Source organism: Trichechus manatus, unplaced genomic scaffold (genome assembly GCF_000243295.1).
Source record: "Trichechus manatus latirostris isolate Lorelei unplaced genomic scaffold, TriManLat1.0 scaffold00160, whole genome shotgun sequence".
Classification (NCBI taxonomy): Eukaryota; Metazoa; Chordata; class Mammalia; order Sirenia; family Trichechidae; genus Trichechus; species Trichechus manatus.
Genome location: NW_004444096.1, coordinates 5,587,413 through 5,604,680, shown reverse-complemented (window position 1 = coordinate 5,604,680; position 17,268 = coordinate 5,587,413). Strand labels below are relative to the sequence as shown.

General features: G+C 36.7%; 1 protein-coding gene across 3 annotated transcripts in view; it reads right to left on the bottom strand.

Annotated features, from left to right (window-relative positions):
• Positions 1 to 1,245: 1,245 nt before the first annotated feature.
• LOC111822325 (C-type lectin domain family 12 member A-like) overlaps positions 1,246 to 17,268 on the bottom strand; it is a 19,774-nt gene continuing 3,751 nt past the window's right edge. For 2 of the 3 annotated variants that reach the window (XM_023740617.1, XM_023740619.1), the window contains 5 exons: positions 11,661 to 11,759; positions 7,778 to 7,993; positions 5,693 to 5,874; positions 2,545 to 2,651; positions 1,246 to 1,653 (listed from right to left, as the gene is read on the bottom strand). In XM_023740617.1, coding sequence (XP_023596385.1) covers positions 2,580 to 2,651; positions 5,693 to 5,874; positions 7,778 to 7,993; positions 11,661 to 11,759 — 569 coding nt within the window. In that variant the 3' untranslated portion in view covers positions 1,246 to 1,653; positions 2,545 to 2,579. The remainder of the gene's footprint in view (positions 1,654 to 2,544; positions 2,652 to 5,692; positions 5,875 to 7,777; positions 7,994 to 11,660; positions 11,760 to 17,268) is intronic. The other variant, XM_023740620.1, reaches the window with a different exon arrangement.

Genomic DNA, 17,268 nt, shown 5'->3' with positions numbered 1-17,268 from the left:
TTATATATATACTTACCACAGTAAAAAAAAAAGTTTAAAAAAAACAAATGTTTTAATGTATTCCTGGTGCACCCTGAGCAGCAGGAAGGAAGAGACAAAGTTGTTCTTTATATCCAGTACCCTACACAGACAGAATGCTGAGATTAAGATTAATGGAGAGACTACTGAGTTTAACAATTGCTATAATTTTCAGGATTCATAATTACACATAGCCGATTTGTATTGGAAGCACAGGCTGTTCTCATTTTGCATGATTCTGATATGCATGGATTTCAGTGATCATGGCTCAGGTAAATAATATCAGTCTCCCAAAAACAAGGTCCAGTTTTTATTTACCATGGTATATTAACTAAGAATAATTGCATAAAGTACAAACTTTGCTACTATGTAAGTAACAGATTTTCATAATGATGAGTGACCAATCTTGTCACTTCTTTCAAGGTCTGTTCTTGATTCATCACTGAGAATTTCTTATTCAATGCACGTTTAGACTGTGAAGCATACAGTTGTTTTCCCTCTTCTTCCCTCACTGCTAGAAATACTGTAGGTACAATCATTTAATTTTTAAAGCACTACTATTGTCGAACAATGCTCCAGGTCCCCTGACTCTCCTAGGGTCTTGATTGAATATGTGAAATTTGCTCTTTACCACCAAACATAACTTCATCAACCCAGCTGACAGACCAAGGAGTTATTTCAACATTTAAAGTCTATTATCTTGGATGGACTTTTGGACAGGTATTGACACTGCAGTTGGAGATTATGCAATTTCTTTAGCTGGGTTTTGGAAGAAGCGTTACATAACACACACAAGCAAAAACATTGAAGCCTACTGGCAGGAAGTAACAGTGGTAATATCTTGTGGTACAGCAGTAGATTTTACCACCGTGTGCAAATAACCGCATGGGATTCCAATGGAATCTAAATGGAGTTAAAGAAGAAATAGCTGTCCACGGGAATGTTGGCGCTGTCGCCATTTCAGAGACTCTAGGTGTGCAGCCGGAGGACCTCAGTGAAGGAAATGTGTCAACATAAATGGAAGTGGTTGTGATGAAGAAGATGATCTCCCAAAGGAAGTGATGGCCGTAAACAAGTTCACATTAAAGAAAGTCTTGGAGAGATTTCACACCATCGAAAGCACAAACGTTGCAAGCTGATCCAGACTTAGAAACTTTGCTCAGGCAATGAAAAGATGTTCACCCCATTTAGGAAGATATATGAACAAGACAAGCACTATTCACACTATTCTTGATAAAAGAAAGAAAAACTTTAATTTTCAATGTTTCTAAAGTTTTAAATTACAGTGTACTAAATCATGTTAGTTTTACTATTTTTTCATTTCCTGTGTATTTATAATCAACAGTAACGGAGTTTTTAATGTTTTGATAAAAGTTTTAAAGGTCACAAAGCAATCGTATTTTTTTCCCTTTGATTGTGAAGATTCTTTGCACGACTTCACTTGCATAGTCATTTTTATGGTCGCATAACATAGGAGTGCTTGAATTTTCTGGGACTGACAGTTTGTCATATTTAATTTCTTTTCACAAATAATAGTAACTGCTATACTAGTTAGATTTTCCAATTATTTTCTTTCCATTGAATACTGCATATTTCAATGTTTCAACACTTGAAATACTTATGGGGATGTCAGACCTGTAAAAAAAAAGGTTGATTATTTATTTTGAAAGCCAGACAATTACATCGTAAATCCAATCTATTATTTCCCAAGCTTATCTTTTATTTTTTGTTAGATTATTTTAGTTAAAATAACAAAGTAACAGCAGCCTTGGTGATTCCTTACACTATGATAAGAATTTGCCAGAGCCCTCAATTGTCTGGGACTTGCAGCTATCGCTGGACCTTCTGTAACCAAGTTTACCCAAGAGGTCGATGAATAAAGTATCATTATATTAGGGTGGCCATACATCCTCTCTTGCCCAGGACACTTCTTGTTTACTCCTGATGTCTTGGTGCAATTATCAATAGTGCCTCCTTTCACTCTCAAAACTGTTCTGTTTGGACAATAAGTCACATGGTCATTCTGATCAAAATCCATTAAAATACTGTGATAATCCTCTTTTAGTGAAGTATATAAGCTTATATTCTTTACTTCAATAACATATAAAGTGAGAAAAACAAAGCAGAGTTTTCTTGGCTCCAAGGGGACACTTTTGTTCTATTTCACAGGGTAATATCCTCGACGCTGATTTCACTGCTTCCTTTTACTTTCTCATCATTGCTTAGTGTAGGTCCTAGAATGGGATGAAGCGTAGTGTGAAAGGGAGAGCAGGGGAGCATAGCACAGCTCTTGAATTTCTACTTCCTGTGCTGTCAATTCCAAAGAACTCCTTCCATATAAAATTGATTTTTTTTTTTGCCAAAAAAGAATTGCCTGAGGAATAGACAATTGCTTCCTGAATTTCTTGTGTCCTGTGTATGTATCTTTTGATCATATATGGAGAATGGCTATCAGAGAAACATCTTACCGTTAGCATACTAGATATTTATTTATTTATTGACAGGAAGGGAAGGATGGGGACTCACAAGTTAATGCAGAACTTGGAACCATTCTCTGCTGTCTAACTTTCGTGGTTGAGAGTACAATTCAGCTCCACCGAGGAGTTTGGTGATGGAAGACAGTGAATGAACAGCTATAAACAAAAGGAACACGCCAGTTACAGCTGCTTTGTGTCACTAGGAGCTCACTCCAGTGCGTTAGAGTAGATTCATGTCATCACAATCCCACTCAACAATACTTTCACCTCTTCTTGGCTTATTACCCCCTTTCCCTGAGTGAGGTTTTAAAAATCTTCTTTACTCTTCTCCAGCTTCTTACTTAACACCATCACTACACTCTAACGTTCAGCAGATGATCATGTTTCAGCTTCCTACTTGACAGGCAAAAATGGAAGTCATCAGATAACCTTCTAAGTTTCTACTCCCTAAAACACCACAGTATCTATATCTTCAAAAATTCTAAACTACTTTTCTCCATGCATAGTGGACTACGTTCTCATTAATTCAAGGCCCTCCTTTCCACTGAGACCCCCACTCTACTCCAATTTACCTGTCTCTGTCCAGGTTTTTCTTTTTTTTTTTGGTATCCTGCTCTTTTGATATTTCCCTCCTGAATTAAGTAATAATGTCTTAGAAATGTGTTGGGGTACCTTGAGTTTTCTCTTGAGATATAAAAGATATTTTGCCTTCCATTAACCTCTAAGATTCTTAAGAGAATAATCTGGGCTTTAAACTTTATTTAATTGTTCCCTTCTCATTTAGTTTTCAAGCCATCTCTGACCATCCTTTTGGAGTACTGTACATTTTATTTGTGGTATATGTAACATCACAACTGCAGTTTAATAACCCTTGGCATAATTCTTAATTTATTGTTTTGCTTCACCTTACATTATAAACTTTTAAAAGACTTCAAGGGCAGAACTTGTTTTTCTCAAGCATTTAGCCAATGTGCAAACCTTAGTAAACACTTAAGAAATATTTCTTTGAATTACCTGGTGTAATCAATGTTTAACTAAAGGATAACCCTTCCCCTCTGTCTTTAATAGATAATAGGGAGATTTCTTAGCAGAAAGGATACCAGACAGAAATGACTCCTGCCACTTTAATTGTCTGAGAGGTCTCACATACACTTGTTATAATATCTAGGATGGCAACGTCAGCCATTCACCCAGGCCTTTGACCACCATAAAGGATATTATCCAAATTCGCACCCCTTTTGTAAGTGAAAAATTGATCATTGATAGTTACTAACTGATAACATGCTAGGACAAAAGATACAAGCTGGGATTGTCCCAGGCAAAATAACAAGTGACTGGCTACGAGCCACGGTGTGTGTCAGTCCTCTGGTCGTCTTGAAACTATAAAAACTGACCCATACAAAGAAATTGATTGTAATAATAAGACTTATAGATGTGAGCATCAGGTGTTCATAATGTCATGGGCTTCATATCCCTTTCTTGGCTCAAATCTAGAGGTGTGTTCTGGACCTATAGTAGTTATGGAGAAGTTAAAGAAGTTTGAGTGCGTAGGAAGTCACATTGTCAAAATTTTCTTTGAGTCAATGTTTGGGAATATATACAGGATTCTTGGTGTGACATTTTATTGATTTTATTGGGTAAAGAAATCTCTCATTTCTACCAGGAAGGTAGAAATAACATGTATATTCAACAAACCATAAAGAAAAATTCAGCCCACATAATATGAAGGGTAAGGAATGGATCAAAAAATTAGACCAGGACATAATCTTTAGTGTCCAGACAAATGTTATTAGAGGAAAAGGAGCTCACAATTTTGAACAAAGACCCTTCGTCATGCCCCGGAATAGATATATTTTTGTTGTTTGTAGCTTGTAGATTATGTTCAATAAATGATATTGAAGAAAACAAAATTATCAAATGAACGAATAAATAAATAACCAGTTCTATCCTAAGGAGAGTAACAGTTAGAAAGGTGTCATGGACCTACCCTCACTATAGAAAATAAAAATTATCCACTTGTGGAGGGGGCCTAGGTGAAAATTCTTAATGAGACTGAGAACTCAACAATTCACAGGGAAACTCCCCTTGGAATTTATGTCCTCTTTATATTTGACTATATATTCCTCCAATTTTGTATAGACTTTTTAGTAAGAATGATTTAGCATTCATTCATTCATTCATCAGATAGTAATCAAACAACTGATAAAGGGGTGACCAATTGTTAGAAAACAAGGTACTGGATATACAATGATATGTAAGCCACATTTGCTACCTTCAAGAAACTAGAAGTATAGCAGAGAAAACAGACCTATTCAAAGATGTTGACTAGAAAATATAACGCTGTAAGAGTATGAAAGAGAAAGCCATTAATTCAGTTTTTTTGTGATGGAAGCAAAAATGTCAAAGAAGCAATGAGGTTGAAACTTGAAAAATAGATTGGATTAATTAAGTGTAAAAGAAAGGTAAGAATAAATTTAAGTAGTAGAACCAACAGCAACAAAATAATCATGAACAGTGTGGTAACTTTATCGATCTGTTTCTTTGTAGGTTAGGTTTGATAGCACTAAATAGGATTGCCATGTGTAGGGATAAGACATATGATTATATCAAGTAGAGTGTGCTCTAAAAAGTATGATTTTTCATTAGTGGACAAAGCTTTAAGAAGAAGAACCCTTGATTTGCATCAATAGTCCATTATAATATGCCTTAACCTGGAAATGAAACATTACCATTTCCTCTCTAGTTCTGTAAGCCCTGGTGGCACAATGGTTAAGAGTCTGGCCACTAACCAAAAGGTCGGCAGCTGGAACCCACCAGCTGCTCCTTGGAAACCCTATGGGACAGTTCTACTCTGTCCTATAGGGTCGCTATGAGTCAGAATTGACTCGACGGCAATGGATGGGGTTTTGGTTTCTAGTTCTACGAAAACCAGAAATCACAGGGAATAGGAGATACCAAAGACATATCTTTCCATAGCTTATCTGTTGTAATATGTATCATGGACTAGTCTCTTTCCTAATAATTGTATATTTTTGCTCTCTGAACCTGTGATGTAAGAAATCTCCAATGGCTACTCTCAGAGAGAGGGGCAAGGGCAAAGGGTATAAAATCCATCTATCAGGATAAGTCAAGAATTAATGTCACCCAAATTCTTCTTACCTGCACCTTAACAAAACCAAGTAATTTCTTTGACCTACCACAAATCCTAATACAGACTGGGCTCTATTTGAATTCATCTCATTGTTAATACTCATTAAAAGGGAATGATTCATTGTACAATCACTGTTATTCTTCTCAAAACAAAAATGATTCTTTTGTTCAGTAGAAAAGTAGTAACATTTCTCTCCATGTGATATCCATAACTTTGAGCATGTGGGGTCTGAAAAAAAATGAGTAAAACTATAAAGATATAATGTAAATATACATATTCATAGTAAGTATGCACAGCTATACTATAAGTATATATACTAGTAATATATAAACATTTGTACTAGATATTGAAAGGATTAACAAACATTGTATACTGAATGCGATGATTAAGATAAGAGAGAAGGAAAAGAATGTGATCTAGAAGGAAATAGGATTTGGATCTGGAACAATCTGAGGGTAGAAGAAAAATCACAGATATATAGGAAGAAAAATCATGAAAGGATTATTAAAAGCAATCAAAGAAAACCACTGTGGTCTAGATTATGAAAATGGGATCTTAGTCCATTTCTGTTCTGATAGGGGCATAACTTAAGCAAGAGAAGTATAATATTTAGAAATACTCTTCTAACAAATATACTTAGATATACTACCAAACCTGTTGCCCTCGAATTGATTCCGACTCATAGCAACCCTATGGGTCTGAGTAGAACTGCCCCACAGAGTTTCCAAGGAACAGCTGGTGGATTCAAACTGTCCATCTTTTGGTTAGCTGCTGAACTCTTAACCACTGTGCCACCAGGGCTCCAGATATACTACAAAAGTTGTTATATACTTAAGCAAAGAACAGGATGGTGTAGAAACAGATTTTCAAGAATTAAGCAGATATTATTGAGATTAAAAATTATGATTGCCAAAATAATAATCAATCGAAGAAGTGAAAAATAAGGAAATCTTCCAGAATCGAAAGTCAAAAAAGACAGAAAACACAGAGAAAAGAGGACAATCTGAAAATCTTATCATTTGAACTAGAGGAGTGAAGTCACAGAAAGAATAGAGGAAGTGTAGTGAAGGAAAAACAAAAAAAGAACACAATACTACCAGATATCTTTCCTACATTTGAAAGATTTCGATGAATCTTTCAAATTGGTAAGGTCCACAGAGTGCAAAGCAAAGACATGATTGAAACACACACCCAGATTATCTTAAAATTGTAGAGCCCTAAGGATAAAGAGGAGCCCTGGTGGCGCAGTGGGTAAGAGCTCAGCTGCTAACCAGAAGGTTGGCAGTTCGAATCCACCAGCTGCTCCTTGGAAACCCTGTGGAGCAATTCTAGTCTATCCTACAGGGTCACTATGAGTCAGGATCAACTCGATGGCAATGAGTTTGGTTTGGTTTTTTCAAGGATAAAGAAAATATTTTAAAAGCTAAAATCAGGTAATTTAAAATGAAATGGAAAACACAAAGACTTTTTATTAGCAATATTGTTGCTAAGACACAATGAAGTGACTCTTCCTATATTCTCCGGGAAACTAATTTTCAACCTTAAATTTTATACACAGCCAAAATAAAAGCCCTTTCAGACATGCAAGGATACAGAAAAGGCATCTCTCATTGACCCTTTAATAGGAAATTACTTACAGCTAACTTCCACTAAAATGGCAGTGTAAAGGAAGAAACAAGAAGGCCTAGGAATATAAGAAACAGTGATAATAATCCAACAGAGAGATATAGAGATCCATAATTATGCATTAGTTTATTAAAAACAATAATAATTAAGAATACAAACAAATTAAGTAAGGACAGATAAAACGTGTTTTCTTCTTTAATAGAAGATTTTAGAAATATTCTAAAATTAGGAACCCAGCCAAAGGCTAGTAGAAATTGGAGACCCCTAAGTGACTGATTCACTAGTCAGGTTTGGTAGAGGGTCAGCAAAAATGAGGGAAATCCTCACTGAAATGGATGGACTCAATAGCCACCATAGACTCAAACATCCTAAAGACCATGAAGACGGCCCAGGAGCAGGCAGCCTTGCATTCTGTTATACATAAGGTAACCATGAGTTGGAGCCAACCTGGTGGCAACTAACAAGTCACCGATATGACTATATGAAATAGACCCTATTTACTCACCTTTCCTCTTCTGCTTTAAGTCTTTGCAGTATTGGGAGACTAGATTTTTCAACTTTCTTATTTTGTTTTCTGACAGATTTTTGGAAATGATATGCTCACTTGAGACATTGTTATACATCTCCACACATAAAGTCAGATTTCTCTTCAACTGTTCCGTTATACTTTGTGGTGGTTCAGATGTTGTGCCTTTAGTGCATAGGATGAATTGCTGGTAACCTGTAATTCATATAGGAGATTATAGTCAAAGATCTTTATTATATATTTCCAAAAATTCATAATAATATCTCATTAGTGGCTATTTTAAAATTTAATGGAAAGTACATATTAAAGTGATAGCCACAAAACCATCAACCACTAACTTTATCTATTATTATGGGTTGATTTGTATCCCCCCAAATGATATGTTCCAGTTTTAACTCCCGGTTCCTGGGAATGTGATCTTATTCGAAAATAATACCTTTGCAGATGTAATTAGTTAACACGAGGTCATCCTGGAGGAAGGTGGGTCTTAATCCAATGTGACAGGTGTCCTTATAGGAAGAGAGCTGACAGAGAGAGACGCAGAGGGAAGACAACCCCATGAAGAAACAGGCAGAGTCGGAGGTGTGCTGTCACAAGCCAAGGAACGCATGGGACCACCAGAAGCTAGAAGAAGCAAGGAAGGATTCCTCCCCTAGAAACTTCAGAGAGAGCCTGGTCTTGCCACTACCTTGATTTCAGACTTCTAGCCTCTGGAACTGTGAGAGAATAGATTCTTCTTGGTAAGCCACCCAGTTTGTGGTATTTTGTTAGCGCACCCTGACCTTAGGAAACTAATACGTATGCATTTAAGATTAAACTGTAGTTAGCATAAACATATATTATTGTACTAAATTGAGCACTAGTTCCTTCTTTAAGGAAGTCCGCAAAGAAGATACACGGATGGCAAATAAGCATATGAAAAGATGCTCAACGCCCCATGTCATTAAGGAATTGCAAATTAAAACAAAACAGCAATAAGATACCACTACACACTTGTTAGAAAGGCTAAAATCTGAAACATTGACAACACCCAGTGCTGACAGGCTGTGGAACAACAGGAACTCTCATCCATTGCCAGTGGGAATGCAAAATGGTGCAACGTCTAAAGATAGCTTGGCTGTTTCTTACAAAGCTGAACAAAGGCGTACATATGATTCAACAATCACATTCCCAGGTATCTACCCAAATGAGCTGAAAACGAAGGTCCACACAAAACCCTGCATACAAACGTTTGTAGCAGCCTTATAAATAATTGCCAAAATTTGGAAGAATCCAAGATGTCCCTCAATAATAAACTGTGATGCATCCATACCGTGGAATATTATTCAGCAATAAAAATAAATGAGCTATTAAGTTATGAAAAGACATGGAAGAACCTGAAATGCATATTATTCAGTGAAAAAAGCCAGTCTGAAAAAGCTACATACTGTGTGATTCCAACTATGTGACGCTCTGGAAGACGCAAAACTACAGAGACAATAAAGAGATCGCTGGTTTCAGGGCTCAGGGGGAAAGCGGAGAAGCATGAATCGGTAAAGCAGAGAGCATTTTTCTGGCAGTGAAACTTTGTATGGTACTGAAACGGTGGACACGCTATGTTACGGATTTGTCGAAACCTACAGCACAGCCGAACACAAACACTATGGACTTTAGTTATAATAACATCTCAGTATTGATCCATCAATTAAACGCACCACAGGAAGGCAAGATGTTAGTAATAGGAGGAACTGAGTTCAGGGTGAGAGGGAGCCTATGGGAACTTGCTGTATAATTTCACTATAAACCTAAAAGTAAAGTCTTATAATTAAAAAGAAAAAGTAAAGTCCATGTAGCAGAGACAAAAAAAAAAAAAGAACAGAGGGGGTAATTCATTAGTATATAAAAATGCAAATTACACGTTTTAGACCAGAAGGAACCAGAACGTATTTGTGAGATTGTGTTATGAACTGACGTCTTGTAGTGATACAAACATAATTTAAGGATGCAGAATTTATAAACACCAAACTCAGAATAAAACGGAGAAATGAATTTCAGAACACAGAAATCGTGGCTCTAAGAACGTTGGAAGATTCAGAAAACTTACACCCTCTCTGGTAATGAATTATAACAATGAAATATGGCTTTTGAAGATTGACTGATGTTGCTTTACCTGCCAGCCCCACAACTTAATAGAATCCTTAATTTTTAATTTGAATTTTATGATGAGTGAGATAAAATTATAAAAAATGGGCACTGAAGAAATGCTAGCTATTATTCTTATATTTATCCCCTTTTTACTTCTTCATGGGAACTTTATACTCACCATTGGAGGAGAGAAGGGAGGGGAGAGCATTTCTCACTAAGTAACCAGGCTTGAGAAGAGATGCTTTCAAAATCAGGAGTCGTTAGAAAGCAGCTTTAAATTACCAAAGTCAGTGACGTATATTGGAAACAACAAATTATTGCAGGGTTTGGGAAGGTAATCAGGCAATAGAAGAAAACATAATTAATGCCTGGGTAGCACAAGTGGTTTGCGATTGACTGGCAACCCAGAGGTTGGTGGTTCAAACCCACCCAGCAGCTCCACAGAAGAAAGGCCTAGAGATCAGCTTCTGTAAAGATTACAGCCAAGAAAACCCCATGGAGCAGTTCTGCTCTGTAACACACGGGGTCATCATGAGTCAGAGGCCAACGCCACGACAGCTAGCAACAACAAAAAAGAACATGTATTGAAATTATTAAATGAGATATTGATATAAATTGATAGCCTATCATCCCAAAGATGCCAACGTATATCTCTGTATTTTAATAGCAGTTAGCTTCTGTTGGTGGGTAGTCAATTGTTTTTCATTTCTTCTACTTTCCTATATTTTGAAGTTTGACACTGTACGTATATTGCACTTTTATTGAAAAGGTGTATTTTAAAATACTTGAGACCTCATTTCTTAAATATGAAACAACTTGCTGTTAAGAGTGGAGAAAGATTTGTCTCTGCTTATAAAGATATTCAAAAGTCTACTACTACTTACTCATTTATTCATTTAACACTTTCATTTATCCAAAACATACAATGAGTAAATAAATCTCTCTGCTCCCTTACAGTATATTGGAGGAAAAAGACCCTGCCCTTCAATTATTATACTAATACGAGGAATAATTATGGAAGTGCTAGAAAAAAAGAATTTATTGTTTTGGAGTCATAATCTTTGAAACGACAGCAACATAAAACCAGATTATGTTCACTTAAAATAGCCAAGATCCTTAATAGATAATAACACCTTGTTAGAAAATCAGAAGTGAAAGAATCAAGATAATGATAATGGTATTTTGAAAGATATTTGACTGAGGAGGAGAAGGCGAAAATGCCATGGAAATGGAGAATATACTTTGTCAAATAAACAAAATCATCATGAAAACTTTCAGGGTATAAATGAGTTATACTTTTGTTGTATTGATTTTACAGCTTTTAGAAAAATGATCTTTATCGTCTTTAGCATTATTCTGTTGAAGAATAATCGTCACTGAGGTGATCTGATTTGAAAATATTCTTAAGAGAATGACTGATGTTATACTTGTCGTGGTGGTTGCTGTGTGCCATCGAGTCAATTCCGACTCATAGCGGCCCTATAGGACAGAGTAGAAATGCCCCGTACGGCTTCCAAGGAGCGGTTGGTGGAGTTGAACTGCCCGGCCTTTTGGTTAGCAGCCTGAGCACTTAACCACTATGCCACCAGGGATCCAGTGTTATGTAGTTATATAGATATGAAACCTGTTTTCCTCTCTATTTATCTGGAAATTTTATTTGGATGGGCCTCAGAACCTGGATTCTTTTGAGATGTGTCTAATAAAACCAATGACAGCCTCAGAGAAAGTGGAAACTTACACATTAACTCCAGGGTTCCCAGGCTAGCCAGCAATACCAGGTGCAGCATTAGTGAAATACACAGAAATTGGTACCGCTTGCATGATGAAGCCCTCTGTCCTTTAAGAAAACATGAGTTAAATTAACTAATGGGAAGCAACACCTTTATTCCCATCTCCTCTCCCCGATCACCCGCCCTGCAGCGTATAGGAGTATTGGAACTCATTACCTTTTTTTTAACAAAAAAAAAAATTGCTTAACAAGTCAAGTAGTCCTCATTGTGTTCAGCTAACTTGAATACATCTCTATAATCACTTCTAAAAGTACTAAACAAATACAATTTATGCAAATATACTCATATGACATCTTGTGGATATTGTTATGGGTAGCTTCATTTTTATATATTGGCAGTTTTGTTTTGTTTTTTTTCTCCTCCCTCCCATCTTCCTAATCCTGCTCTCATTGGTCCACTATTCCAAGTCACTCTTCCCATCTCCAGGTAGCCAGGGTTGACCACCTGCTGGAATTAAGTCCTTCCTTAACTTTCTCCATTGTCTGTATTGTAATTAAGTTTTTCAATCCATTCTCTGATGATTGATCTGTTCAAGTTTTCTCTTTTATACGTGTGGTGAAATGAGTTCCTTTCTGTGGCCTTTTGTCTTGATTCTTTGGAAAAGCAGCTTGAGAGATTTCCCCGCTAAGCTCTGAGAAGTTATCTTTGCCCTAGTTTCTACTCCAAAGGGTTTGTTACTTTCGTCCAGGTTGATTGACGTTTCCTGGGTAAGCTCTAACAGTTGGGCTTTTTGTCTGGCCACTGATCGCTGTGCATCTTGCAGAGATTGGTCAATACAGCTGTGCAAATGAAATGACTTCGGACTACGCAAATGAGGTAACTATGCAAATGAAGTATCTGTGGCCTACCGAGAGGAGATTGGTTAGCTTGTGCCACACCCCGCAGAGGGGTCATGCCTTGAAATTAGCAAGGAGTTGTGTATATACATACTTGCAGTCAGTCAGTCTCACAGAGGTTTTTCAGACACAAAGAAGCAGGAAGAGAAGCAGAAGGAAGAGAGCAGAAAGAAGCAGACAGACGGAAAGAGAAAGAGCGAGAGGAGGCAAGGAATCTTCCAAAAGAGCTGTAATATGGGTCAAGGGCTGTAACACTAAAGATAGCCAGAGGTCCGGAAGGGGCCCAGTGGCAGAGCTGGTGACTACAGATGGCAGGGCCAAGAGGAGCCTGTCCTGAGAGGACCTAGAGGAGCTTGTCCTCGGCAGGCCAAGGGGAGTCTGTCCTGAGGTGGCAGAGAGGAGGACTTCACAGCTCACAGGAGCCAAGAGTTGTCCTGAACTGAAGAAGGGAGACTTTGCCTGCATACGTCCTAAACCTGAATTGTAGCATGTTGATCCTGATCCCGAGTTGTACCCTCTTTCTTAATAAATCACTTAACTATAAGGAAGGAGCCCTGGTGTCCCAGTGTTAATAGCTCAGCTGCTAACCAAAAGGTTGGCAGTTCGACTCCACCAGCAGCTCCTTGGAAACCCTACAGGGCAGTTCTATTCTGTCCTAAAGAGTCACTATGAGTCGGAATTGACTCAACAGCAACGGTATTTTTAACTGTAAGTATGGTCTGTGAGCTCTGTGTGGCCATTGCAATGGATTATGGAACCCAGAAGAGAAGTAGAGAGTGCTGTGGAGGGATGGCTGGCATGAGAACTGGTAACAAGTTTGGAGAGTAGAGGCATGGCTGATCTCTACCTTATGGGAATCAGCTTTGTGCTGATTATTAACCTCCATGATGTCAGACAGGTTCTGATGCTACTATTACTAATGCCATTTTACAATAAATTACTAGAAATCACCCTTTTCCTTTAGAGTTTTACATTTATTGCCAAAAAGTTGCATATACTCTTCTCTTATATATATTTATTCTCCCTCCATCTGTGACTACATTTTTAATCTTATTACTGCTATTTGTTATGTTTGCTTTCTCTGTTTTACTCAATTTGGCTTTTGTGATTTTTTTCAAAAAAACCAGTTTTCAGTTTAATTTTTCTTGTCAGATTTTTTTCTACTAATTGATTTGAGATTTAAATTTGTCATCGCCTTCCTTTTTTCCTTTGTGATTTTATTAATATATTTATTAGGTTCCTTTATTCTTTCTCATTTGACAGTGAAAGATTTGGGGTGATACATCTTTAAGTGATAATAGCTTTAATGTCTCCAAAAGGAATTGTTTTCCTTTGTATTACATTTTAAATATCTGTAATTTCATTTGTTTTATTCATTTTGATCAAAAGATTATTTAGGATTATATCTTTTCCACAAAAAGTTAATTTTCTTGACATTATCATTATTTTTAATTTTATTGTATCATGTTCAAAGAGAGAGAAATCTACTTATTTCTAAGAATCTTAAATTTGTACTTTTTATAAATTTCCAGTTTTGTCGGTTTCAAAGATACTCTATTTTAAGAATTCACTGTCATATAAATATAAGTGTACTCATATGTATTAAACAAGTGTATCAATTTAAGTATGGAATCATTTATTTCATATTTACCAATTTTTCTGCAAGGTTTCTATGCTACCAAAAATCATGTGTTCAATCTCTGAGTTTATTTTAAATAAAAATCTCCTTGCATCTCTACTAAATTTTGCTTTATGTATTTATCTCATATTGATGATACAGGCGTATGGTTTAGAATTATTTCATAAATTGTGCATTTGAACACTACATACATAAATCCTTCTTTGTCTTATATACTGTTTTTAACTTTAGATTTTTCCTAATCTGGTAAAACTATCATCACACCTACATTTTTTTTTATTGCATTATCTCTTTGTCCATTCCTTTATTTTCCAACTTTTTCACTTAGTTTTATGTGTTTTTTCATAAAATTCATAGAAATAAATTCCAAATTTTTTTTTAAGCTCATTCTGAAAGATTTTTGTCTATAAATAATAGAATTAAAATTATTAACTTTTAGTTTATATATCATTCAGGTCAGACTAGATTATGCTGATATATATACATATATAATATATAACAGTTGACGATAGAATAACTAAAAATTTGTCTTAAAAATGCTAAATCATTATTGCAAGGAAAGAGATATATTACAGGGGAAAGGCTAGCAGTTTTCTGGGACAAAATATTACTAAACTCTCACAGTAAAACCTAGGGTTATGGGTGGTAGAGAGATGGGGAAGAAAGGTATTCTAAAATTCGAATCTGGAGAATGAGAGTGGCATTATATAATAATATGTCATTGTAACATAGAAGCAGTGAATAGTTAGAGCACTTTGTTAAGGGCATAGAGTTAGTGTCTTATTTCATAACACAGGCAAAAATTTTGTGTTTAAGGGATAGTAACTTAGCATAAGAAATAATGTATACAAGTAGAAATTTAAATCATTGAGAGAAAAATCAAATAATTATTAATTGGATCAAACTAGGTAAAAAGAAAAAAATCATAAGTAAAAAATAAGAATACCTAATAGCCAGTGTAAGACAGAGCAATAAAATCACATACGTCAATTGGTGAACTGTCATAGTCATTGTTACTGTTCTGTTCCTTATCCCACTGAATATAGGGTAGAATTTCACTTAATCCCTTGAAATTAGTTATGGCCAGGACATGTCAGAGATTTTAGCTAAAGCAATGAGTGTCATTTCTAGCCAATATTTTAAGAGGCAGTAAGGGTTTGCCAAGTGCCTTTCATCCTGCCATAGTGATCTTGGAAGGCCGTGTCAAGACAGATCCTCTACCAGCCTAAATCTGTCGTGACTAAGATAAGCAGAAGCCGCCACCAACAGGTTGTATAAATAAGAAATAAATCTTGTTGCTTTAAACTACTGAGATTTGGGGAATTATTTGTTAATGCAGTATAACCCGGTCTGACCTGAATGAGTTAAAGGCAGTGGTTTAAATTATCTTTTTTCCAAAAAAAAAAAAAAAACTTTAGAAAGAGCTGAAAACACACACACATACACACGATTGATTTTGCTTAATATATCCCTTACAACCCAGAATTCTATTCCGAGGTATTTTCCTAATACAAGTTAGCCTATATCTACAAATACTTGTACATGAATAATCATAGCAGCTTTGTTTATACTGGAAGCAACTGACACTTCTATCTGCAGTTGAGTGCGTAAGCTATTGTGATATATCCATGCAACGGAACAGTACTCAGCAATAAAAAGGAATGACTTAGTGATGCACACAACATAGATGAATCTCAAAAACAGACACAGAAGAGTGCATGCTATTGGAATCCATTTGCATAAAAACCTAGACTAGGTAGACCAGTTTATCATGACACAAAGTAGGTAAGTGATTATCTGGGGCTGGATTGGTGGAGGGAGAGGTAATGAGTGGAAAGGTGCAGAAGGAGAATATTTGGGATGTCAGAAATATTCCGTAACTTAATTTTTGTGGTTATATAATATGTATACATATGTGTGTGCATATGTATATACACATATATACATATCTATACATATATACACATATACACACATATACATACACACATACATATATATATATATATATATATAGGGCACCCTGGTGGTGCAGTGGTTAAAAGACCTGCTAATAACCAAACGGTTGGCAGTTCAAATCCACCAGCCCCTCCTTGGAAACCCTGTAGGACAGTTCTACTCTGTCCTGTGGGCACACTCTGAATTGGAATCTATTGAAGGCAATGGGATTTGGTTTGGGTTCTATATACTGTTGTGCCATGGAGTTGTGGAATCCATTCAGACTCACAGTAGGACAGAGTAGAAATGCCCCATAGGGTTTCCAGGGAGGCTGGTGAATTTAAACTGCACCTTTTGGTTAGCAGCCTGAGTTCTTAACCACTTCCCCACCAGGGCTCCAGTTCTATACATATATATATGCCACCTCCACAGCCAACATCGGGCCCAGGTGGCCCACTTGTATATTGTATATTTAAAGCCAAGGCCAGTCTTGGGTTGACCGAGCGGGCAGGTGGAGAGACTAGGCGGTGGCCTGGGGCACAGCCAAGTGATGGTGGGCCTCCTCTGCTCCAGAGGCAGCAGACCAGCCCTCACCACCGCCACCCTCAATGCCCGAGGACTCTGCAGTAGCAGGGAAGATGTGATTGGGGGGGGAGTGCTGTGCCATAGGCATCCTAAAACGCACCAGGAGCGCCCAACAGACTCTGAGCAACTGGGGGTACACCTGTGCCGAAGATGGGTCACACCCTAACTCTTGCATAATGCTGATTTTCACATAACAACCTGGACTTTGGAACCTACATATGGGTAAGTGAGGAGTTTGTGTGTGTGTATGTACATATATATACACATACTACATATATATGTGTATATATACATATATATATGCACATATATACATATATATACCTATATACACAGACACACATATATACACATATACACATATATATACATATATACACATATATACACATAGAGATAGACATAGACATGGACATAGACATAGACATGGACATGGACAAAGACATAGACATGGACATAGACATAGACATAGACATGAACATAGACATAGACATAGACATGAACATAGACATGGACATGGACATGGACATAGACATAGACATGGACATAGACATGAAC